Source organism: Oncorhynchus mykiss, chromosome 10 (assembly GCF_057628025.1).
Source record: "Oncorhynchus mykiss isolate SJ-2025 chromosome 10, ASM5762802v1, whole genome shotgun sequence".
Taxonomy (NCBI): Eukaryota; Metazoa; Chordata; class Actinopteri; order Salmoniformes; family Salmonidae; genus Oncorhynchus; species Oncorhynchus mykiss.
The window spans coordinates 46900001-46927293 of record NC_143031.1 but is presented as its reverse complement, the minus strand read 5'-3'; the positions used below and the strand labels follow the sequence as shown (position 1 = coordinate 46927293).

General features: G+C 41.9%; 1 protein-coding gene across 1 annotated transcript; it reads right to left on the bottom strand.

Moving 5' to 3' along the window:
- Window positions 1-3618: 3618 nt before the first annotated feature.
- On the bottom strand, window positions 3619-14850 carry LOC110534098 (palmitoyl-protein thioesterase ABHD10, mitochondrial). Its single transcript, XM_021618768.3, has 5 exons — window positions 14579-14850; window positions 6304-6490; window positions 6007-6118; window positions 5538-5675; window positions 3619-5215 (listed from the first exon to the last, which is right to left on the bottom strand). The coding sequence occupies exons 1-5, from the start codon at window positions 14658-14660 to the stop codon at window positions 4874-4876; spliced, it is 861 nt and encodes a 286-aa protein (XP_021474443.3). The 5' UTR covers window positions 14661-14850; the 3' UTR covers window positions 3619-4873.
- Window positions 14851-27293: the final 12443 nt, after the last annotated feature.

The window sequence follows — 27293 nt, the reverse complement described above, 5'->3', positions numbered from 1 at the left end:
AGGTCCGAGATACTGTTGTGAAGAAGTTTAAAGCTGGATTTGGATACAAAAAGATTTCCCAAGCTTTAAACATCCCAAGGAGCACTGTGCAAGCGATAATATTGAAATGGAAGGAGTATCAGACCACTGCAAATCTACCAAGACCTGGCCGTCCCTCTAAACTTTCAGCTCATACAAGGAGAAGACTGATCAGAGATGCAGCCAAGAGGCCCATGATCACTCTGGATGAACTGCAGAGATCTACAGCTGAGGTGGGAGACTCTGTCCATAGGACAACAATCAGTCGTATATTGCACAAATCTGGCCTTTATGGAAGAGTGGCAAGAAGAAAGCCATTTCTTAAAGATATCCATAAAAAGTGTCGTTTAAAGTTTGCCACAAGCCACCTGGGAGACACACCAAACATGTGGAAGAAGGTGCTCTGGTCAGATGAAACCAAAATTGAACTTTTTGGCAACAATGCAAAACGTTATGTTTGGTGTAAAAGCAACACAGCTGAACACACCATCCCCACTGTCAAACATGGTGGTGGCAGCATCATGGTTTGGGCCTGCTTTTCTTCAGCAGGGACAGGGAAGATGGTTAAAATTGATGGGAAGATGGATGGAGCCAAATACAGGACCATTCTGGAAGAAAACCTGATGGAGTCTGCAAAAGACCTGAGACTGGGACGGAGATTTGTCTTCCAACAAGACAATGATCCAAAACATAAAGCAAAATCTACAATGGAATGGTTCAAAAATAAACATATCCAGGTGTTAGAATGGCCAAGTCAAAGTCCAGACCTGAATCCAATCGAGAATCTGTGGAAAGAACTGAAAACTGCTGTTCACAAATGCTCTCCATCCAACCTCACTGAGCTCGAGCTGTTTTGCAAGGAGGAATGGGAAAAAATGTCAGTCTCTCGATGTGCAAAACTGATAGAGACATACCCCAAGCGACTTACAGCTGTAATCTCAGCAAAAGGTGGTGCTACAAAGTATTAACTTAAGGGGGCTGAATAATTTTGCACGCCCAATTTTTCAGTTTTTGATTTGTTATTTATTTTGGAAATATCCAATAAATGTCGTTCCACTTCATGATTGTGTCCCACTTGTTGTTGATTCTTCACAAAAAATACAGTTTTATATCTTTATGTTTGAAGCCTGAAATGTGGCAAAAGGTCGCAAAGTTCAAGGGGGCCGAATAATTTCGCAAGGCACTGTATATATTTTAGATTTTTCAAAATATCCACCCTTTGCCTTGTTGACAGCTTTGCACACTCTTGGCATTCTCTTAACCAGCTTCACCTGGAATGGTTTTCCTTTCCAAGTCTTGAAGGAGTTCCCACATATGCTGGTAGCCATGCTGGTTAAGTGTGCCTTGAATTCTAAAGAAATCAGTCACCAGCAAAAGCACCCCCACACCACCTCCATGCTTCACAGTGGGAATCACAAATTTTTTAGATCATCCATTCACCAACTCTGCGTCTCACAAAGACACAGCGGTTGGAACCAAAAATATTACATTTGGACTCATCAGACCAAAGGACAGATTTCCACCGGTCTAATGTCCATTGCTCATGTTTCTTGGTGTCCTTTAGTAGTGGTTTTCTTTGCAGCAATTCGACAATGAAGGCCTGATTCACACAGTCTCTGAACAGTTGATGTTGAGATGTGTCTGTTACTTGGAACTCTATGAAGCATTTATTTGGGCTGCAATTTCTGAGGCTGGTAACTCTAATGAACGTATCCTCTGCAGCAGAAGTAACTCTGGGTCTTCCTTTCCTGTGGCGATCCTCATGAGAGCCAGTTTCATCATAGCACTTGAAGAAATTTTCATAGTTCTTCAAATGTTCCGGATTGACTGACCATGTCTAAAAAGTAATGAATGGACTGTCGTTTCTCTTTGCTTATTTGAGCTGTTCTTGCTATAATATGGACTTGGTATTTTACCAAATAGGGCTATCTTCTGTATACCACCCCTACCTTGTCAAAACACAACTGATTGACTCAAACACATTGAGGAAAGAAATTCTACAAATTAACTTAACAAGGCACACCTGGTAATTGAAATGCATTCCAGGTGACTACTGGTTGAGAGAATGCCAAGAGTGTGCAAAGCTGTCAAGAGGCAAATGGTGGCTACTTTGAAGAATCTCAAAAATAAAATATTTTGATTTAACACTTTTTTGGTTACTTCATGATTCTATATATGTTATAGTTGATGTCACTATTATTCTACAATGTAGAAAATAGTGGAATGAGTAGGTTTGTACAAACTTGACAGGTACAGTAAGTATTCAGACCCAATAGTCAGTACTTTGTGTAGGCACCTTTGGCAGCGATTACAGCCTTGAATCTGCTTGAGTATGACTAAGTTTAGCACACCTGTATTTGGGGAGTTTTTCCCATTCTTCTCTTCAAATCCTCTCAAACTCAGTCAGGTTGGATGGGGAGCATTGCTGCACAGCCATTTTCAGGTCTCTCCAGAGAGACATTCAGAGACATGTCCCGAAGCCACTCCTGCGTTGTCTTGGCTGTGTGCTTAGGGTTGTTGTCCTTCTGGAAGGTTCTCCCATCTTCACCGAGGAACTCTGGAGATCTGTCAAAGTGACCATCGGGTTCTTGGTCACCTCCCTGACCAAGGCCCCCGATTGCTTAGTTTGGCTGGGCGACCAGCTCTAGGAAGTCTTGGTGGTTCTAAACTTCTTCCATTTAAAGAATGGAGGCCACTGTGTTCTTGGGGACCTTCAATTGCTGCACATTTTTTTTGGTACACTTCCCCAGATCTGTGCCTCGACACAATCCTGTCTCGGAGCTCTACGGACAATTCCTTTGACCTCATGGCTTGGTTTTTACTGACATGAACTGTCAACTGTGGGACCTTATTTAGACAGGTGTGCTCCTTTCCAAATCATGTCCAATCAAGTTCTAGAAACCTCAAGGACAACCAATGGAAAAAGGAAAGGGTCTAAATACTTAAGGTATAGTTTATATACACACATTTGCACACACAACAAAGCACTTTGTCATTATGGGGTATTGTGTGTAGATTGCTGAGATGTCTATTTAAATTAGTCTAGGAATAAGGCTGTAACGTAACAATATGTGGAAAAAGTCAAGGGGTCTGAATACTTTCCAAATACACTTTGTGCCATTGAGGGTGTAAATGGGCAAGACAAAATATTTAAGTGCCTTTGAACGGGGTACGGTAGTAGGTGCCAGGGGCACCGGTTTGTGTCAAGAACTCCAACGCTGCAGGGTTTTTCACGTTTGTGTGCATCAAGAACGGTCCACCACCCAAAGGACATCCAGCTAACTTGACAACTGTGGGAAGCATTGGAGTCAACAATGGAGGCTAGCATATCTGCAGAAAGCTTGAGACACCTTGTAGAGTCCATGCCCCGACGCATTTAAACTGTTCTGAGGGCAAAAGGGGAGGGTGGGTGCAACGAAATATAAGGAAGGTGTTCCTAATGTTTGGTATACTCAGTGTATATGTTAAGAAATTAGATTCACTTGAAATGGCAAATTTATGGCTAATTTAAAAAAATAAACTAAAATTAAACCTTTCAGATAAGTATGAGATTAACAAACCAACGTGTTAGACGTATCTGGAAAAAGCCAGATCCATACATTTTGTTACTTTATTTATTGGCATAAGCGTCAGATGGTATTGCTTGTTATCATCAATAAACAGATATGACCAGTGTTTCGGTGAACTAGCCCATCAATTCTGCCACATAGTGTTATCACCTATAAACATTTAACTGTGATATGGAACATGGCATAAATAAACTTAGTTCACAAGATTAAACATTTAGGATCTAGGTTGTGAGATGTTGGAAACCAACCAGAAAAACCTGGCTTTAACCAGCAAAACGGAATGTTTACTATACTAAACAGGAAAATCTAAACATGGGCTGTTCCCTACACGCCAATGTTTTTCACTTAACTCCCCAAAAACGTGCTTTTGTGCCAGTCACTCAAACCAGGCTAACATCTCATGATGCTACTGTTCAATCGTTTCTTTGAGATCTGTGTCATTTTGGAATAGGACCCACTAGCAACAAAACCCATATGAACTGAGCCAACATTGAAAGTAACATAAGTTGAATCTACATAAAGTTCTTCATACACGAGTTGTCATGCAGTCAATATGCTGTTCTGACCTTGTGTGCAAAGTCAAATGGCACGGACAAATCAATACGAAAATAGACATGTTCTTTCAGCAATGGAACCAAAAGCACAAATACGGACAGCATGGGAAACGAGCAGTGCATGGAAATCAGCATGATAGTCACAGTACAGTTGAAGTAATTTTTCCAACTGATCTCTTCACAGACAAACCACCCCCCCCCCCCCCCCTAGAAATCTATTCTGCTGGAGACATGTTACATAGCGAGGTGCCTAAAATACTAGTGACATTTGCTGCCCCCTACTGGTCTTTAAGTGCACATGCATACATAAAGGCACAACTGCTCATTACACTTGTATTTGTTGGGAGTAAAATTGACAGTGGAGGAAAATAAATGTTTGCTCACAGGTGGACATAACACACCTGTACCTGATGTGCTATTGTAATAGGAGTGAGCCCTACTCATTAACGAAATCACTATCAAACCACATTGTGAGAATAAAATAAAACTTCACCGAAATCCCAATAAGTTCGGGAGAAGTGTGAACAAAGTGGCATGGCACCAGTAAATAAAAATCCTAACAAAAGCTATGGAGAGAGCCAGGAGAAAGTGTAAGAGCTCCTTTTCTTCACAGTATGTATTTTGTATAGTAGCACCTCGATTTTGTAACGCATCAGGAACAGCAGTCCTAGTGCAGGAAAGTTGGGATCGGGGTGGTAGGTGTCACCCATAGCATGGTCCAGTTTTGGCCAATCAAACCAAAGTGGTCAGCTTGTCTATTAGGTCATCGATAGTGTAGACTATGAGCTTGATGTCCTCCTTTTCTGCCATGCGGTGCTGGCCATGCTTGCGCAAGATGACGTCAACGTCGTTGCTCAGCACACGCTCGGCTAGCTGCATGGAGATGTGCCAGGGCACATCCTGGTCCTTCATCCCATGGATGAGCCTCACCGGGCAGGTCACTGGAATGGGGCTCTGCAGAACACAGTGCTGCTCTGCCTCCTTCAAAAACTCTGTGGTGAATGTGATGGAGCCCTCCTCGTTGTGTTTGGTAGGAACCACCCACTGCCCCTTCTCTTCAATCTCCTTCCTCGCCTAGAATGACAGACAGGTGGCATTTAGACAAAATGCTTGAATTAGATTCTGGAGGTGGAGACATTATCTAAGATGGCAACCATTTTAAAAAGTTCTCAGGAAAGATGTTTTAATTATAATGCCATCTGAATTCTGTTCTTGCAATTTCAAGACTAACTGCATGCATTTCAGAATGAAGGATTTTTTGTTCCCTTTCTTTTGAACCCTCCTTCGGTTTGTTGTTATGATCCATTTAATCAAGTGTCAGTCATGAGGGGAATAGTGGTCTGTAGAGCTTTAAGGTTATTGACAACTCAAGATGGCTGACTGAACGCTGACTCACCTCAATAGGAAGTGTATTGAAGACCGTTACAAAGTGGTCAGCTGCTGTAGAGATGCCAACCATGGCCGCAGTTCTTTCTGGACGAGCTATGGCTGCCAGGCACATCAGCCAGCCGCCCATACTGGAGCCAACCAGAATCTGCAACACCAGAATAATTATCTAGATCAGAAATTACCCTCTAATGATAGCATGGATATCCCTAGTGTAAATAATGCATGCATGGAGGAACCAAAGGCTTCTGCAGGACAAGTAGAGGTATAATAACCTAATATCCTCCACATGGCCACCAGGGCTAGGTTTATTACTAACTCAGTGGTCAATTCACACTGTAATCTGTAACAGTTTTACATAAACTACCATCCCACTATTATACATGAGTCTATGCAGGTCTATTTCAGGTAATAATACTTTGTATTACACTGGCTGACCACAATTCATCTCATCATAGAAACAGAGGGGAGCGCCTTACTTGTGGCCCCTCCACAAGCTCGTCCAATACATATAGAACATCCCTCTTCCAGGTGCCGACAGTGCCGTCTACCATCTCACCTTCAGATGACCCACAGCCTGTATAGTCAAACCTGGGAAAGACCAAAGACTACATCATCATGATATGAGCAGCCTAGAACTCAATGAGAACAATGCAGACAAAAAAAAATAAACACAATGGCAACAAGTCCTGACCAACTCAAAGAATGACATGCATAATTGTAGAGAGATCAGACAGCTCTATTTTTCATGACTGAAAACGCTATAGCTCATTTACCTTAGGTAAGAGTGGCCTAGTGATTGGCAGAACTCCTCAAGGGCTTCTGCTTTCTTCCCCCCCATGTTAGAGGCAAACCCTGGCAAGAAGACTACACCTGGGCTCTTCCCCTTCACTTTTCTATAAGCCAGCTTCGGCAGGTCAGGGCGTGCTGCATACTGCACTGTAGACGACTTGTGTCTCACTCCTGGAAAACAGAAACATTACAACAACGTTTTGCATACATTTCCCCCAAACCATTGGGTCAATCTTGAAATACACGATTTCACTCAATGACACAGCTAGCCATGCCCATGTGACTTGGAGATGGTGGTGCTTTTACAATGGTTTGGTTTGTGGTTCCAATTTGTATGAGTCTTGTCAAGTGTTGTAGTCCAGTCTCGAGATCACAGAGGGTCTCGGATGCATTTTTACTCATCCAGTGAGGACTCGCCATTTCTTCCCGAGACCAGGGGCCTAATTTATAACCGTTGTAAATAGCTGTGCGCCCTATTTCTGAAAAGACTTCGCGCGCACACAAATTGAGATTAATGAACCATATACACATGCATGTTTCCCGTTAAAATCAGACCTGATGTTCATGCCAGCACAATTTTACAAGCCTTCTAACTCCATCTGAAAAACACCCATCATTCACCTTTTATGGTGACAATAACACTCTTCTTTGCTGTAAACCATGGAAGTATTAGAATTAGGCCAAGACAGTATCTAAAGGAAGTAGCAATGCGAACTTTATCAAATATCTTGAGGTATTGGCAGAATGTTTTTTGCAGGGGCATTTGCTGTATCTGACTGTTGTTTCAGAAACACAAAAACAATTGCTAATTGTTTTGGACCTGTAAACAGATTTACATTGACTTTTTCCCCTAACCTAAACACACTGCTGTGCCCTGGAATTCTGAAACATTGACCACGGCCAGCAGAGCAAATGAACTGCAGCGGTAGCCTACACACTTCAATGCAAAAGATCCACTGTATGTTCACCTTAGTCTAATTCTACCGTTGGCCTGTGTTATAAACCGTGCCCCCTTTTCGGATGCATAAAACAAAAACAAATAATAGCTTATCTAATAGGCCCAATTAAATTAGATGCGTTGTATGGCTACTTTGTGAATATGAACTCATCATGGCCATATGAGGAAATCAGTCAATTGAAATAAATTCATTAGGCCCTAATCTATGGATTTCACATGACTAGGAATACAGATATGCATCTGATGGGGACAGAACTTATTAAAAGAAAAAGGGACTCAATGGGCCTCAGGATCTTGTCAAGCTATCCCTGTCCATTCAAATTGCCATCGATAAAATGCAATTGTGTTTGTTGTCCGTAGCTTATGCCTGCCCATTCCATAACCCCACCGCCACCATTGGGCACTCTGTTCACAACGTTGACATCAGCAAACCGCTCACCCACACAACGCCATACACATGGTCGTACTAACAAATTCTCTAAAAATTACATTGAGGCGGCTTTTGGTGAGAAATTAACACTACATTCTCTGGCAACAGCTCTGGTGGGCATTCCTGCAGTCAGCGTGCCAATTCCATGCTCCCTCAACTTGAGACATCTGTGGCATTGTGTTGTGTGACAAAACTGCACATTTTAGAGTGGCCTTTTATGGTCCACAGCACACTGGGTCACCAGTGGAATGATCATGCTGTTTAATCAGATTCTTGATATGCCACACCTGTCAGGTGGATGGATTATCTTGGCAAAGAGGAAAAGCTCACAAACCGGAATGTAAACAAATTAGTGATTTTTGTTGTTGTTGAGAAATACGCTTTTTGTACGTATGGAACATTTCTGGGATACTTTCAGCTCATGAAACATGGGACCAACACTATATGTTGCATTTATGTTTTTGTTCAGTGTATTTCACAAGTATAACACCATGAGTCAGAAAAGGTGAGGAATTTATTCTGCAATGATCATGGAAATTTATTTTTAAACATGTGACTATTTCTAATTATTTTAGAATCCAAAGAAAATATATAGGCGTAGATTTTTGCTCTTCTCACTAACGGCAAATGAATGCATCTTCATATTATATTTAGCTACCTGTTATTTTTTAAATGATTAAGCGTGTCATCATACTGTATATTCCTATTTGCCCAAGTCTACTCCTAGGCTACTTTTGCATTCTTGAAATGCAATACCTAAACCACTAGAAACTGTGCGTACGAATAGTCTAAAGATTGCGGGAGGAGAAGCACATTCTTACGTCAAGATACATCAAGAGTTTCATAAATGCCAACTTCTGCATGATAACTGGCACACGCATGTTTTGGGGCATACTTTGTGGTTATGCAAGGTTTCTAAATGATGCCCCAGTGGAGTAAAAAAAAATCTGAATTATCAGCCCCAGTTCAGTCAGTGCATAAAAAAAGTGCTTTGCCAAGCCAGAGATCCACACTCATTTCATGACATGTATATCTTATAGCCTATTAAAACCTGGGCTTCCTACATTACTGTCCTTTACTTTGGTGAAACATATCCTCAAACCTTGTCACGCTCTTCAGAATTTCCTTGCTCCCCTAGAAGCCCGGGGCAAATTGTAAGTTTATCATGGTCTGTATCTATCCTTTACAGACCATGGTTAGTGATAGTGATAATTTGAAGGGTGACTATTTGCCCTGAATACATATTTCCACCACTGAATGGCTATAAAATCCATATGTTCCCCCCGGTCTTGGGTGGTCTCGAACACTGGTCTTGTCACACCTTTGACTAATCATGGTCTGTTCTGACTAGCTAGCTAATGGTGCTTTCAAAACAACTCTGAAACTGAATTATTTTTTTTTTTTTTTTTTTTTGCATAGAACCTCCTATTGGTCAATTCTGATATTTTCCAAGTGGGAAACTCGGAGCTCATTTTCCTACAAAGAGTTTCCGAGTAATGAGTTGTCATAATACTGACAACTGATGAATAGCTGCTGGCGAGTTAGCCAAGTTAGCTGCAGGCTTGCAATAGCTAGGTAGCTACTTGTAACTAACTAGCTAGCTGCAGGGTGGGATGCAGCTGGCTGATGAAACTATGGCAGCGAGCAAAAGAAACGCCTCCGTTGTATTGCTGAATGTACAATCACTGGAGAACAAACTGGTGGATCGCCGATGAAGACCGTCCTATCAAAAGGGACCTGAAGAACTAATATTCTATATTACTCTGAAACTTAGCTAAACAAGGACATGGATAATACTCTAGCTGGTGTTTCTATGCATCGGCAGGACAGAACGGCAGCGTTGGGAAAGCTCAAGGGAGGAAGTGTGTCTTAACAGCTGGTGCACGATCTCTAATATTAAGGAAGTCTCGAGGTTCTGCATGCCCGAGTTAGAATACCTCATGATAAGCTGTAAACCATACTATTTATCAAGAGAGTTTATCTATATTTGTCATAGCTGTCCATTTATCACCACAAACCAAGGCTGGCACTAAGACCACACTTAATGAGCTGTATAGGGCTATAAGCGAACAAGAAAACGCTCATCCAGAGGCTGCGATCCTAGTGGCCGGTGATTTTAAGGTAGCACGTCACCTGTGCAACTAGAGGTAAACAAATATTTTAATCAACACTCTAGACCACCTTTACACCCTACCCCACACACAAAGCTCTCCCACCATTTGGCAAATCTGAAGCGCTCAATACGGAAGTGGTCCGATGAAGCCGTTGCTAAGCTCGTTTCGCTAGCAGAGAAGTTGGGTTGTCACAATACCAGTATTATGATACTCCGAGGTATCGTGGCAAGGAAGCAAAACATGTAGTGGACAACATTTGAGGAAAACAGTCCTAATGTTGGAAACAAGCAGCCTTGTGTGACCCAGAATCACATTTATTTTCCAAGAACACAATATATTTACACACGATAGGTTTTTGAAGGACCAAAGAGTAAAGTCAGCTTCGTGTTTTCCTTTTTTCCATGGAAAAGCAGGTATCCCAGTATCGTGACAACCTTAGCAGAGACTGGAATATGTTCCGGGACTCATCCAGTGGCATTAAGGAGTATATCACATCATTCACTGGCTTCATTAATAAGAGCATTTGTCAACATCCCAAAGTGACCGTACATATCCCACCCAAAAGCCATGGATTACAGGCAACAGCCGCACTGAGCTAAAGGCTGGAGCTGTCGCGTTCAAGAAGCCGGTCACAAACCCGGACAAGAAATACCGCTACGCACGCCAAACCATCAAACAGGCAAAGCATCATTACGGCACTAAGATGGAATCCTACTACACCGGCTCTGATGCTCGTCGGATGTGGCAGGGCTTGCAAACTATCACGAATTATAAAGGAAAACCCAGCCGCGGGCTGCCAAGTGACACGAGCCTACCAGAGAAGCTAAGTGTCTATGTTCGCGTCGAGGCTAGAAACACTGAACCATGCATGAGAGCACCAGCCGTTCCGGACAACTGTGTGATCATGTTCTCCGTAGCCGATGAGAGTAAGCCCTTTAAACAGGTCAAAATTCACAAGGCCAGATTACCAGGATGCATACTCCGAGCATGCACTGACCAGCTGGCAAGTGTCTTCACTGACATTTTCAACATCTGCCTGACCCAGTCTGTAATACCTATATGTTTCAAGCAGACTACCATAGTCGCTGTGTCGAAGAAAGCCACGGTAACCAGTCTAAATGACTATCGCCCCATAGCATTCACATCTGTAGCCATGAAATGCCTTGAAAAGCTGGTCATGGCTCACAACATCACAATCATCCCAGACACTCTAGTCACACTCAAACATGCATACCACCCCAACAGATGACAATCTCGATTGTACTCCACACTGCCCTTTCCCACATGGACAAAAGGAACATTTAAGTGAGAATACTGTTCAGTGACTTGAGCTCAGCGTTCAACACCATAGTGCCCTCCAAACTCATCACTAAGCTAAGGATCCTGGTACTGAACACTTCTCTTTGAAACTTGATCCTGGACTTCCTGACAGGACGCCCTAAGGAGGTGAGGCTAGGAAACAACACATCCGCCACGTTGATCCTCAACACGGGGGCCCCTTAGGGGTGTATGCTTAGTCCCTCCTGTACTCCCTGCTTATCCACCACTGCGTGGCCAACACGACTTCAACACCATCATTAAGTTTGCAGACGACACAACGGTGGTAGGACTGATCACCGACAACGATGAGACAGCCTATAGGGAGAAGGTCAGACCTGGCAGTGTGGTCAACCTCTCCCTCAATGTGATCAAGACAAAGGAGATGATTGTGGACTACATGAAAAGGATGGCCGAGCACGCCCCTATTCACATCGATGGGGCTGTAGTGGAGCATGTTGAGAGCTTCAAGTTCCTTGGTGTCCACATCAACAAACTATCATGATTCAAACACACCAAGACAGTCATGAAGAGGGCACGACAACACCCATTCCCCCGCAGGAGACTGAAAAGATTTGGCATGTGTCCTCAGATCCTCAAAAGTTCTACAGCTCCACCATTGAGAGCATCATCGCCTGGTATGGCAACTGCTCGGCATCCAAAGCATTACAGGAGGGTACATCACTGGGGCCAAGCTTCCTGCCATCCAAGACCTCTATACCAGGCGGTGTCAGAGGAAGGCCCTACAAATTGTTAAAGGCTCCAGCCACCCTAGTCATAGACTGTTCTCTCTGCTACCACACGACAAGCGGTACCAGAGTGCCAAGTCTAGGTTCAAAAGGCTCCTTAACAGCTTCTACCTCTAAGCCATAAGACTGCTGAACAGTTAATCAAATGGCTAACCCGGACTACATGCATTGACAACAAAAAAGACGCTCCTGCTACACACTATTATTTATGCAGTCACTTTACCCCCACCTACCTGTACATATTACCTCGACTAACCTGTAGCCCTGCACATCGACTCAGTACCGGTGCCCCTTGTATATAGCCTCGTTATTGTTATTTTATTGTGTTTATTTAGTAAATATTTTCTTAACTCTTATTTTACTTAACTGCATTGTTGGTTATGGGCTTGTAAGCATTTCATGGTAAGGTTGTATTCGGTGCATGTGACAAATAAAATTTGATTTTTGACATCAGCTCAGACAGATCCAGCTCAAAGGCCCAGCTCATGAGCTCCATCAGAAGCAGATATTAACTTAGATTGGACAATTAACTTGTTACTGAAAATGTTAGTGCATCAAATAGCATTCGTTCTCTAATCAAACCGAATCGTTTAACTAAAACGTATTGTTCTTGTATCATATCTCATCTAGATGTGTCGAATCATATTGAAAGGGCACGATGCAAATCCCTACTAGATTCCTCTTTACTTCACTCATTTTCTTTTCCTCTGCTGGCCGTGGTTAATTCCTACCACATACAGTACCAGTCAAAAGTTTGAACACCTACTCATGCAAGTGTTTTTCATTATTGTTACCATTTTCTACATTGTAGAATAATAGTGAAGACATCAAAACTATGAAATAGCACATATGGAATCATGTAGTAACCAGTGTTAAATCAAAATAAATGTTATTTGAGATTCTTCAAAGTAGCCACCCTTTGCATTGATGACAGCTTTGCACACTTGGCATTCTCTCAACCAACTTCATGACATCAGTCACCTGGAATGCATTTCAATGAACAGGTATGCCTTGTTAAAAGTTAAATTCAACAAATGATTTCCTTCTCAATTAATTTGAGCCAATCAATTGTGTTGTGACGAGGCAGGGCTGGTATACAGAAGATAGCCCAAATAAATGCTTCCGAGTTCAATTAACAGACACATCAACATCAACTATTCAGAGGAGACTGCATGAATCAGGTCTTCATGGTTGAATTGCTGCAAAGAAACCACTTCTCAGGGACACCAATAAGAAGGAGACTTGCTTGGGCCAAGAAACACAAGCAACGGACATTAGCCAGGGAAAATCTGTCCTTTGGGCTGATGTATCCAAATTAGATTTTTGGTTCCAACTGGTGTGTCTTTGTGAGACGCAGAGTACATGAACAGATTCTCTGCATGTGTAGTTCCCACCGTAAAGCATGGTGGAGGTGGTGTGATGGTGCTTTGTTGGTTACACTGTCTGATTTATTTAGAATTCAAGGTACACTTAACCAGCATGGCTACCACAGCATTCTGCAGTGATACGCCATCCCATCTGGTTTGGGCTTAGTGGGACTATCATTTGTTTCTCAACAGGACAATGACCCAACCCACCTCCAGGCTGTGTAAGGGCTATTTGACCCAGAAGGAGTGTGATGGAGTGCTGCATCAGATGACCTAGCCTCCACAATCAACCGACCTCAACCCAATTGAGATGGTTTGGGACGAGTTGGACTGCAGACTGAAAGAAAATGAGCCAACAAGTGCTCAGCATATGTGGGAACTCCTTCAAGAATGTTGGAAAAGCATTCCTGGTGAAGCTGGTTGAGAGAATGCCGAGTGTGCAAAGCTCTCAAGGCAACTGCTACTTTGAAGAACCTAAAAAAATATATTTTGATTTGTTTACCACTTTTTTGGTTACTACATGATTCCATGTGTTAGTGAAGACATCACAACTATGAACTATTATTCTACAATGTAGAAAATAGTAAAAAATAAAGTAAAACCCTTGAATGACTAGGTGTCCAAACTTGACTGGTACTGTATGCGTGAACTCCTTTTCTTTCCTAGATTCCTTTCCTCACTCCCTTTCCACATTTCCTAGCTCCCTTTTATTCCTTCATCCTCTTTTCCTAGATTCGTTTCCCCTCGCTCGCTTTTCCGCCACTACTCCTTGCCTAGCTCCCTTTCTACTGGATGTTGTTAATCATTGGGAAGGAGGTAAGGAAAGGAAGCTAAGACAGCAGGATAAGGATACTAGGTAATGAGGAAAGGGAGTGGGGAAAGGAATCTAGAAGGGAGCTAGGAAAGGAGATAAGAAAAGATGGGGAAGGATGATAGGAAATGGAGTTAAGGAAATGGAGTTAGGGAAGGAAGATAACTAACCGACTTGGGTTTTTGAAGCAGTGATTTTGTAGAAACATTGATTAATTTAGAAAATCTTTCTAGTTAGCTTGTCAGTAACAACTCAATGTTTTTCGTTATGCATTTAGCTACAGTAAGCAAAAGTTAGCTAACTAGATTGCTAGCCGCTAACGTTAGCTAGCATTGGGCAGAGGTATTAGAAAATGAATCTCTGCTTTAGGTAGCTAAATTAGCTGTTACTTTGTTCACTGTATTTTGGTTGTAAAGTTAACATTAGCGACACCTGACACCTGTATAACTTGTTTGTGAATGACTGTTAATAGTTGCGACATAAATCAAACTTGTATAGTAGCTAGCTACTCACCGAAAAACGTAACAGGTTTTCTTTGGACATGTAACGTTAATTGGAAAATCCTGCTGAAATGCCTGGCTAGTGGAAACGCCATTCTGTGCTGCGACGGAGGGGTGAGAAGGACAAGACTCCGACTGAATAGTTCGACTCCTGCCACACCCTACACTGGAGGGAAAACGTGGGTTTGTGTGATCTTGCTAGCTAGCTGCTTCTTCTTGTTCACTGGTATCATGAAGTTCGCACATTTTGTTTGTGCATGCCGCCATCTACTGTGCGGGAGTGTGTGATCGATCACGTTATATTTTGTGAAACAAAAATAAAAAGGAAGGGGGAAAAGAAAAATGTGCACCACCAACTAACCCTACACCGATAGATCACTATTTAAAAAAATAAATAAAAAATCAGAAAAATAAACACCACCCCATTCCACTATTTTGACCCTAACTGACCCTACACCAGGCAAACAGCCTGGATGGACAGAAGTCTTTAATTCAACACACCTTGTAACTCTTCTGCAGTAAAACTTCATTACACCCAAGTACTTCTCTGCAGCTGCCACCGCAACATATATTTTCTGTAATTTACGTTCCATTTCTGCGGTACAGTTAATAACCATGGCAATGAATGCTAAGAAGCTAACTTTACTGAAGCAGAAATTCATATCACTCTGTATTGGCTTAGGTCTACTACTCACCCTTGACCCATTATCCCCTACTCTTCACTGCCTCGCAGCATATGACACCTGTTCTGCTCTGACAACCTCAATCTGTCTCTCTTGCACGAGCACTTCTGATCCGCAGCAACATGGGCACCCCCAGAATTGGCACATACAGGTTTCTCCTCTGATACTACACATTCCTTTATCCCATGCCCTCCTGCACACTTCTCACATCTTAGAATCTCCCTCCTACACACTGCTGCAACATGACCATAAGCTTGGCATCTGAAACACCTTAGTGGGTTCAGCACAAAAGTTCTCATGGGATAACTGACAAATCCTAACAAGTCCATATCGAGCTACCTTCACCGTTTGAACAGTTCCCAAATTATTTTCTACCCATCCTGAGACTACATATGGGTCAGCCAAAAGGCAGGGATCCACTTCGTCCATGGTTATCCTTTGCATGACCATCGGGGTGAGGCTCTTACTCAGAGGTCTTCACCACACCTGCCACCACAGGTAATTCATCCTCATGCTCGTCAGGTTCAATTTCTGAGCCATCAAAGACAGCAGGGTACGATTTGTACTTGGTGCAATTCTCCCTGAACACACATCTTCCCGCTGCACTCAGCTCTTCTTCTTCCTCGCTGTCCATAACCACATCTATCCAATCACCACGTGCATGCATGTCTTCATCCGCTGTATTGTTTGCAGAACACGCACTGAGGGCCTTTCTCCAATACCCAACTTCTGTTCCTTAGCCCAATTTACTAGTCTGGCTATCCCTGGCCTCTCCATGGTCACAAAATGTGGGCTGCTCTATATCTTAGAGCCTTTAAAATGGCAAACCAATCTAGCTAGTTAGCTAGCCTACTGAACAAAAAAAAAAATTCTGCCCACTTGAGCTGACCAGGAAAAAACTCTGGGCCCTAATGTTGCTTTTAAGACAACTGGGAACTTCGGGGGAAAAACAAGGTCAAATCCTGAGGCTACTTGAGGCTTATTTGATCTAATAGAAGTTTTGTAATGGTTAGGTTGTTATGAATCCACTGCTATAAGTGGGTGCACATGGCATTTTGACAACTTAAAAAAAAAAAACTTTGTGGTTGTGCCTGTTGTCGTAGAGATAGAACAGAGGACTCATCATGGATATAACCTGCTTTAATGTACTACTTTAAAATGTACTACTTTAAAATAGAGATCGCCTCAGTGGTGCTGCACATGCTGTCACAGACGTTATACCGATTTCAAGTAGGGTAAAGAAATGTGGAGAGTCTGTATATTAGTGGTATACAATTGAGTCTGTTCCATATCTGACCATACTGCTGTGGTGAGATCCGTAGGAATACTGCATTAGGAGCGCTTATTTCAAACAGTGTTCCGTAAGCCACGCCCCAGTGGGCAGAGCTGGGACACGTTTTAATATGATGAAAAGCCTCTTAATTTACAATGGGGTGAACTGAGTGGAGGGGAATCGGTTGTCCTCTTGGAAGGTGGCAGAAATGGAAAAATGGAGGAAAATGTAACATATGAGTAAATTGCACAGAACTTTTGGAAGCCCTGGAAAAGGAAATTGAATGTGATGAGAGTAAGGATGAATTAAATGCGGTGGCAGGTGCAGTGATGATTGCCCGAGAAGGAACTGAGTGTAGAGGGAAGCGATGTGATGAGAAAGGTTGGCGTTAAGTGCAAAAAGAGGGATATGTGTTCCAGTAGTTCAGAGATGGAACCAGAAGTGAGTGAAGATTAAGTACCTGCAGTGAGGACCACTGAGTTCGAGCCTCATCCCGATGATGACAAGGATGATTCCGGCCCAGTGGGAGTGAGATTTGTTGAGAGAATGGATCCTTGTATTCTGGCTGATCCATATGTAGTGTCAGGTTTGGTGGAGAAGAAGTTCAGGACTGTCAAGTCGGTGAAAGTAAAGAGAAGTGAACTCGTGATGATTTATTGTTTCTTCTGTTCAGAGGGAGCGGGCACTCTCGCCCAAGTGACTCGGGACAAGAACTGTGACTTGCTTTGCTCTCCGGACCAGGGTGCCGCTGAAAGGAGGGTGGCATTAAGTGTTGAGGAAGATCAGCTGAAATGGAAGATTCCTGGTGTCTGTCATGCCTGCCATTTGGTGCGACGCAGATCCAGTGGAAAGCCTGGTGAAACGGAGAAGACATTGTCTGTCCTGCTGAGTTTTGATGCAGTGTCTTTGCCTGACAAGGTCAAGTTAGGATGTCAGTTATCCTGTGAGAGCTTTGGTTCCGAAAATACTACAGTGTTTTAAGTCCCAAGCTTATGGTCATGTTGCAGCAGTGTGTAGTAGGGAGACTCCTAGATGTGAGAAGTGTGCAGGAGGGCATGGGACAAAGGAATGTGTAGTATTAGTGGAGAAAGTTATGTGTGTTAGCTGTGGGGGTGCCCATGGGGCTAGAGATTGGAGGTGTCCGGTGAGAGAAAGGCAGGTTGAGGTTGCCAACCCAATCCCAAAAAAAGAAGAAGAATTTACCATGCGTCTGCCGTGGTTCTGTGTGGCCTAGTTAATCTAATATATTTGAGACTAGTGTATTGCAGTTCATTTTGTCTTTGACTTAATAAGTAAAATATATTTGAGTAGTTGACAGGGAAACAACAACGAGTCCCAGACAGTTTGCAATAGAACATACCAGAAGGGGCATCGTTTACTAGGCTACTTATTGGGATCATGATCACCACCAGTGTTTGGAATACATTGAGTTTGTTGACAAAACACCTTTTCACACAGAGATTTATTTGTCAAAGGTCTGCGGTGGGTCTGTGTAAACTCTCGATTATATTGGAGACAGGTTTATAGCAGTCAATGTCATCTATTAATGTACTGTTATAGTACACAGAACAAAAATATAAATGCAACATGTAATGTGCTGGTTTCATGAGCTGAAATAAAAGATCAAAGAAACGTTCCGTGCACACAAAAATGCGTGTTTGTTTACATCCCTGTTAGTGAGCATTTTATCCTTTGTCAAGATAATCCATCCAGCTGACAGGTGTGGCATATCAAGAAGCTGAATAAACAGCATGCTCGTTACATAGGGTCACCTTATGCTGGGGACAATAAAAGGCCACTCTAAAAATGTGCAGTTTTGTCACACAACACAATGCCACAGATGTCTGAAGTTTTGAGGGAGCATGCAATTGGCATGCTGACTGCAAAAATGTCCAGAGTTGTTGCCAGAGAATTGAATATTAGTCTCTCTAGCATAAGCCGCCTGCAACATCGTTTTAGAGAATTTGGCAGTACTTCCAACCGGCCTCACAACTGCAGACCACGTGCGGAAGAGTATTTCTGTCTGTAATAAAGCCCTTTTGTGGGGAAAAAAATATTCTGATTGGCTGGCCCACCCACAGGCCCACCCACTTGGGAGCCAGGCCCATCCATGGCTGCACCCCTGCCCAGTCATGTGAAATCCATAAATTAGGGCCTTATCATTTTATTTCAATTGACTGATTTCCTTACATGATCTGTAACTCAGAAAATTCTTTGAAATTGTTGCATGTTTTGTTTATATTTTTGTTCAGTATATTTCTAAGTAGCAGCCATATCAGCCAGGGAAACTAATTGTTTTCACTTTATGATAGAACATTTTTCTGCCTGACTGTGGCGCTCTTTACCTGAATTGTAAGGATTTTCTTGTGAGCACAACAAAACTACTTATTTAGCTCAAATAGAGATATAATTGAATGTTGTTTTCTTTGAAAAGATGGGCTGAGTTGAGAATAGAACATTCCGTTTTCTGCCTGAGTGTGGCACTATTTACCACAATTTCCTGGATTATTTTGTGACCAGTACAAAACGATATACTTATTTTACTCAACTAGAGATTTAAATAAATGGTGTTTCTTTGAAAAGATGGGCCTGGCTGACATGAAAGACAAAAAAACATTAAGGGGAAAGGATCTACAGACACAGAGGCTGGTAATCTTTCTGCACATCTCTTTATTTACAATGCTCAACAAAGGATCAATTACCGGTGTGATCATATAGCCTACCTCAATTTTTTAAATCGAATTTAAAAAAATGTCCCAAACAACAATGCATTGGCAAGGCAATTCAAGTGAAGCTAATATGCAGTGATAATGTATTGGACCTATAGCTTACTGCACAAACCTCAGCTACAATACTGTTTTAATTGGTCAATGTTGCATAGGCTTACGTTTCTGAAGTCGTGTTAAACAAATGTGCTTGCATTTTGACTCAGAAAGTGATCTTGACTCAGAAAAGGTTGGTACACCGCTGTTCTACACTTTTCCCTGTCAACACTATCAACGTTTGCCTTTACTATGGCAATTGTGATTGAATCACGCGATATTAGCAGCTTTCAATGCAACATACCGAAACAAAACTTACTATGCAAGATATTTTGTTGTAGGCATAGCGCATCCGAGTAGGATTCTATTGAATTGACATGCACTCCTCAGCCCGCACTCTACACAGACCGATGAGGCATAAACAATCAGAGCTGCAGTAGGCCTATATGCAAATAGACCATTACCATATACGGATCTGTGCCATTTACTTTGAACTGGATTGTGATTACATCATGAGCGGTTATGAGTATATGCTCTTGTTTTGAGATCAAAGGGAGAGCTGCATGTAGCCAGCCACCTGTACTCATTTTGATCATATCATTTGCTAGTTGGTGAGTTGTTAGCCCAGTTATAGATAACTTGTAGTCAGCAAAAGGGGAGTGATGGCTTCCTATAAGAGCACAAAACTTGTACATTTCTAGACATCTTTGAAAAGCCAGTCTGGTAAAGAGCTGTTTTTTTTGTTGTTGTCTTGTATTTTGAGATAGGCTTGAATAAGCCAAGTAGCCAATAGGCAGAGGGTAGCATAATTTGTCTGATTCTCTGTAATAATGGTATGAGAATAATAATGGTTTCTTGCATCAAACAACACAACAGCATGTTCAGTCACCTCCTTGTCTGAAGGACAAGTGGATAAACAGGTTCATGTCAAGCCCTGCATGTTTTTTTCAAAAGTCTCATGGAATGTAGGCCTACATTGAACACCACACATTGGCTGCTACAGTGGGCTGATTGAACAGCTATTTCCATGTTAACATGTCATGGGATGCATTTTCTGATGATAAGAAACTTTGATTGGCCTATATTATGGTCAAATAGCCACAGTCCATGGCCATGTGTAACTTAAAGGGGGTACAGACACTCTTATACAGAGCAATTTACAGTAGTGAGTGGATACATGTTTTGTACCAACTGAGCCACACTGCATTTTTGTTAACAATGGAAGCCAGCATTGTAAATAAAGAGATGTGCAGAAAGATAATCAGCCTCTGTCTGTGGATCCTTTCCCCATAACGTATTTTTCTTGGCAGCCAAGCCCATCTTCTCAAAGAAACACAATTCATTTCATAGTTGAGTAAAATAAGTTGAGTAAAATAAGGAGTCCATTGCTCAGTCCTTGTTTTGTTTTCACTTATTGTTACCTGGCAAATAACCAACAACCATGGATATCCACAAGGAGAATAAGGTGAGGAAACAGTCCATGGTGCCCCCCCCCCTGCATTGATCTCAAATATATTAGCATAAGGCAATTATAAAGAGCCACGGCGGACCCATTGTAAATTGAGAGGCTTTTCATCATATTAAAACGTATTCCAGTGCAACATGCCTAGCTCTGCTCACTGGGGCGTGGCATACGGAATGCGGAATGCTCTTTGAAATAAGCGCTGGTATCGCCATATTCAAACGGATCGCGTTATCTCTCCACACCGGTGTGTCAAGTAAAAGGATTATTAGACACAATCCTTAGAGTATCCAAAAAATATATACCAGAGGACACTTCAACAGGTGACTATCCTGGGAAATAAAGAAAAGGGAGCACTTTTTCGGCATATATTTATTGACGGGACATGAACAGGCCTACATTTCGGCATGAACCGCCTTACATGCTGACCACACCGCCCGCGTCGTGTGTGCAAACGTTTCAAAATACATTTACACATACATGTTATTCAATCATTGCACCCACACTGCCTTGCGCTGCAAGTCCTGCCTCTCCCATTTCCTCATTGGTTTTTAGGAGCATATACCCATCTGGGTGATTGAAAGATGAACTGAGGTCCACACTCCAGTCCAGTTGGTGGTGGTAATGCACCTTAAAGTTGGTTGCCAACAATGCACCTTAAAGTTGGTTTCCAACAGCCACATAAAGTCCAAAGAGGAAGAAGAAGCCTGAAGGAGGAGAGATTACTAGAAAATAACTTGATTTACTCTTTTATCTGTGGATTAATTGTCGGAGTAGAGGACCTTGTGCATTTCAGGTAAAATAAAAACCCAATGTTCATATCCCAGGACAAATGAGCTAGCAACAGCAAGGTAGCTAGCTAAATTGCCATAAATGTTTAATGGTTTATGACCTGTCCCTAAATTAATATAGCTGATTCAGAGATCGTTTTGATATTTCAACCTGCGTGTCCTGATCGTGTCTGGTGTTGGTGGACAAAATCAACATGCACACGATGGCTCACGCAGACGCACATGCACGAGCGGTGTGGTCAGCATGTTATTCCGAAACGTAATGTCCAGTCAATAAACATTGAATGCTTTATTTCTCAGGTAAGTCACCTGTTGAGGTGTTCTATGTTTATTTTGTTTCAAGTCCCTCAGTTTTTGGTTCAAGTCCCTTTTTGTTTTAAAGCTTAGCTGAAGCGTGTTTATTTATCCCTTCCATACATAGGCTAGTCTACTCTAGGTAGGTTCAATCTGTTCACATATCGGTGGGTTTTCTAGACAGGCCACCAAGCTACCCCCAAACTATGGTGCTTCTGCTGCCGTATTGAGTGGCATTATCTGTTTTGCATTCCATAGGAGAATCTTCCGCAATAAACAACTTGACTGATCTCGTAGATCTAATTCAGTTACCTATAAAATATATACCAATCATCAGCAGATCCTTTGGGCCTCGATTACTTCAGATGCATTTTCCTAATTGATTATTCTGAGGGATATGGGGCATAGTTGTGACAGGTCTTAAAGGTAATATATTGAGACCTGCACATTACAGTGGGATCAGTGTCCCGATATCGGGACAGTTGCTGCTCAATATGCGATATGTGACTAGAATGGCGTTGTAAACAACACGTCTTACATCATCAGAAAGCTTAAATGATTGTTAATCTAACTGCAGTGTACAATTTACAGTAGCTATTACGAAAAAATACCATGCTATTGTTTGAGGTGAGAGCACAACAACGAAACACTTTTATCAAGGCATCTGGTTTGATACATTCACCTCTGATGGTAAATAATGTACTTACATTCAGTAATCTTGCTCTGATTTGTCATCCTGAGGGTCCCAGAGATAAAAATTTAGCATTATTTTGTTTGATAAAAATATTTTTTTACATCCTAACACAATCCATGTTGTATGCAGCGTTTTGCATGTATTCCGACTCATTCAACTTGCAACAAAACAATTTATGAAATCTAATCAGCTGCTACTGCTATCTCTGGCTTCGCACCCAACCCCTCCCGGCCATCTAGAGGTGTGAAGAGGCCAGCCCAGAAGTGGAGGAGGGCCAGTGCCCTAGTGGCAACTACCACTGAGGGAGAGGATGATGTGGAGCCACTTCCACCAACATTTAGACCTAAAAGGCAGCCAGGACCTCAGCTGGACATGACTGAAAAGTTCAGCCTCCTTCATATTTGTGTGTAAACTTAAATTTTTTAAATTACCATAACATTTTTGTATGTTCTCTATAGTTATGTACTTGAACATGTATCAATTGACCAATTCGTCCACTTGGAGGCCACTTGGGTACATTTGGGAAAACTCATGAGTGACACCTGGGAGACTTCATACTAAATATTATGTAGCTCTCTCATTCTTGAATGTATCAGTCTGAAACTTTAGACACACACTGTTGCCCTGTTGTGGACAGCTTCCTATCTCAATGTATGGCCTTTCTTTTGCATTTCAAAGATGATAAAATAAAAATAGAAAACGCATGTTTTTTTGTTTGTTTTATCTTTTACCAGATCTATTGTGTCATATTCACCTACAGTGGTGCAAAAAAAAGTATTTAGTCAGCCACCAATTGTGCAAGTTCTCCCACTTTAAAAGATGAGAGAGGCCTGTAATTTTCATCATAGGTACACTTCAACTATGACAGACAAAATGAGAAAAAAAATCCAGAAAATCACATTGTAGGATTTTTTATGAATTTATTTGCAAATTATGGTGGAAAATAAGTATTTGGTCAATAACAAAAGTTTATCTCAATATTTTGTTATATACCCTTTGTTGGCAATGACAGAGGTCAAACGTTTTCTGTAAGTCTTCACAAGGTTTTCACAAACTGTTGCTGGTATTTTGGCCCATTCCTCCATGCAGATCTCCTCTAGAGCAGTGATGTTTTGGGGCTGTTGCTGGGCAACATGGACTTTCAACTCTCTCCAAAGATTTTCTATGGGGTTGAGATCTGGAGACTGGCTAGGCCACTCCAGGACCTTGAAATGCTTCTTACGAAGCCACTCCTTCGTTGCCCGGGCGGTGTGTTTGGGATCATTGTCATGCTGAAAGACCCAGCCATGTTTCATCTTCAATGCCCTTGCTGATGGAAGGAGGTTTTCACTCAAAATCTCACGATACATGGCCCCATTCATTCTTTCCTTTACACGGATCAGTCGTCCTGGTCCCTTTGCAGAAAAACAGCCCCAAAGCATGATGTTTCCACCTTCATGTTTCACAGTAGGTATGGTGTTCTTTGGATGCAACTCAGCATTCTTTGTCCTCCAAACACAACGAGTTGAGTTTTTACCAAAAAGTTATATTTTGGTTTCATCTGACCATATGACATTCTCCCAATCTTCTTCTGGATCATCCAAATGCTCTCTAGCAAACTTTAGATGGGCCTGGACATGTACTGGCTTAAGCAGGGGGACACGTCTGGCACTGCAGGATTTGAGTCCCTGGCAGCGTAGTGTGTTACTGATGGTAGGCTTTGTTACTTTGCTCCCAGCTCTCTGCAGGTCATTCACTAGGTCCCCCGTGTGGTTCTGGGATTTTTGCTTACCGTTCTTGTGATCATTTTGACCCCAAGGGGTGAGATCTTGCGTGGAGCACCAGATCGAGGGAGATTATCAGTGGTCTTGTATGTCTTCCATTTCCTAATAATTGCTCCCACAGTTTATTTCTTCAAACCAAGCTGCTTACCTATTGCAGATTCAGTCTTCCCAGCCTGGTGCAGGTCTACAATTTTGTTTCTGGTGTCCTTTGACAGCTCTTTGGTCTTGGCCATAGTGGAGTTTGGAGTGTGACTGTTTGAGGTTGTGGACAGGTGTCTTTTATACTGATAACAAGTTCAAACAGGTGCCATTAATACAGGTAATGAGTGGAGGACAGAGGAGCCTCTTAAAGAAGAAGTTACAGGTCTGTGAGAGCCAGAAATCTTGCTTGTTTGTAGGTGAGCAAATACTTATTTTCCACCATAATTTGCAAATAAATTAATTAAAAATCCTACAATGTGATTTTCTGGATTTTTCTGTCATATTTGAAGTCATGGGTTGATGAAAATTACAGGCCCCTCTCATCTTTTTAAGTGGGAGATTTGCACAATTGGTGGCTGACTAAATACTTTTCTGCCCCACTGTACATTAATTTCACATCTCCACAAACTTCAAAGTGTTTCCTTTCAAATAGTATCAAGAATATGCATATCCTTGCTTCAGGCCCTGAGCTACAGGCAGTTAGATTTGGGTATGTGATTTTAGGCAGAAATTGAGATGTAGGGTCCTTTCCAGAAGAGGTTATTAAAGATAATATATTGAGACATGCACATTACAATATTAGCTGGCTAAGCAAGCACACAGTGTCCTTCGCTCCCGCCTGCGGAAACACCTGCCCTCGCCATCATCGTTAACAAAACCGCGGGAAAACAGTGCCCGCCTCTTCTTCTTCTGTGAGGTTAATCGGCGGTTTGCATCCAACGTTATGGTGCATTCCCGACATCTACTGTACTGGAGCGCCTCCCGCCTATGTAATGGAGTCATAACATAAAGATTGATGAATAGAAGTATAAAGAGGGGTTCCTGCAGATGCAGGACATTTTATGTTTGTGCTTTTCTAATAACTAATTTCTGTGTAGTATTTCTGTTATTTTCTAATAACCAATTTCTGTGTTCATGCAAGTGACTGATTAAACAAATCCTCACTATCAGTATCTGCAATTTGGCAGTACGCCCAGACCCTTGTTTTGAGAAAGGGATATCTGAGTTTCAAGGTCTCAGCTTAGAGAGAAGAAGCCTTGTGAGGTATTGGTCTGTCACATGCATGAAGCAAGCTTTAATGTGCATTACTGATGAGTGATGAATAAGCTAAATTATGCAAATATCACTTGTCTGTATATAAGAGAACTAATGGGACTGCCCCGGTAGAGCTCCTGATCGACATGTGTACTTGGTGCATTGAGTTGGTTGGTTGTAGCCCACCACACTCAATCTTATTAGTCTTCAGAAGTGAATCCAAAAACATCTAGTATAGACTATGGTTTTTTATTGTATCTCACCAGAACAGACAACTGAAAATGTGGATGTTAGTGATCTTGACTACATTTTCACACTACCACGGCCACTATGACAGGACAACAATATATATCAATTGTCATAGGCCTAGATACAGCATAATTTATACTGCAACAGGCCTAAATGTCTACTGTAATTTTGAAGTTGGCCTATCCAAAACACATTTTTGTCAAATTTGTAAAAATTATAACAGTTTACTCCCTGTTTCAGCCTTAACATGTATTGTTTGAAATCAAGTCTACCTCCATATCCCCACAGACATATTCATCTGTAAACTCCTAACTCATTCGGCCTATCATAGGCCTAACATATCTATAATTTGGAATGCTCCCCCTCTTTACATAGGCCGCCTATGTAAGGAAGAGGAGCATTCCAAATAAAGAACTGTTGAATAATATCGTCACTAGATGACGCTCCTACTCCAGTCTGTGGCCAGCCCGATTTGTTTCCTTCCCTGACGATGAGCAGAGACTGACAACATATTTCACGTACAATTTCTGTGTTTTGCCATAAGTATTTGTCCTAGGTAGCTACATCCAATGATGAGTCTAGGCCATTGTGAATGTGGTTATCAAACGTCATATATTGGGATTAAATAAAGGCCTATATTGCTGCCTGTCATAAAATCTCCCCATTTCTCTCCAGTCTCTCTCTCAGATTTGTTTTACGTATTCTGCTAGTGTCAGGAAGGGTATCATACACTGTTAGGTACACCACAAAAGGTTGATAAGTGAGAAAATGCAACAAGATAATCTATTGTGACAGCTGTCATTCCCTGGCGGCATGTGCGAATTCTCGTTTCCAGATCATTTTCTTGTTATGACATTCCGGTAAAAGACTGCTTAAAGAGGTCTATCACCTCGACGCTAAATTCAAAATGATGAATGTAGTAACCCCCCTCCTTCTCCATAGTGAAAACAAATGAGCAACTTCGGCAGTTTGCGTCAAGACTCATGACTAATTCGTATATTTAAATGTGATCGGGCGAAACATGCCCATTTGACTGCAGCCAAGCGCGCTTTGTCAGGTTAGAAAGATTTCAATAGCATATGAGGTAGTGAGAATTGTTCAGCTGTGCAAAATTCTACCAAAAGGATACATTTAGAGATTGTAACAGTTCGGTATACACTTGAGGTACATGCGGGCGGAAACGTGAGTGTCACATTATTTTTGCACCCTATGGTATTGTTCTCATGTCTCTATATCGCTTACAAAGGTTAACTGAAAGCTCAGTTCCAATTCAGCGCAGTTCATTATTTTGCGAAGCCTTGACATTGCAGGTGCAGACACCAATAGCTGCAAATTCTAGTTCCCTATATACTGAACAACAGTAGAACTACATGTTGCAGATTTAGAAGAGTTAGGCTACCGTTAACACAACAATAGACTTCATTACCTGATTTCACTATTTAAGGCTAACTAGGATATTATATAATAGGAAAAGTGTTGCGTCATTTCTTAAGTGTCGCGCGCACTCTCTCTCTCTTTCTC

Coding starts and splice junctions, on each gene's coding strand:
- LOC110534098 (XM_021618768.3), bottom strand. CDS start 14,660: ATGGCGTTTCCACTAGCCAGGCATTTCAGCAGGATTTTCCAATTAACG. Junction 6,119..6,303: donor CTAGGCCACTCTTACCTAAG/GTAAATGAGCTA, acceptor GGTCTTTCCCAG/GTTTGACTATACAGGCTGTG. Junction 5,676..6,006: donor AGCTTGTGGAGGGGCCACAA/GTAAGGCGCTCC, acceptor CTGGTGTTGCAG/ATTCTGGTTGGCTCCAGTAT.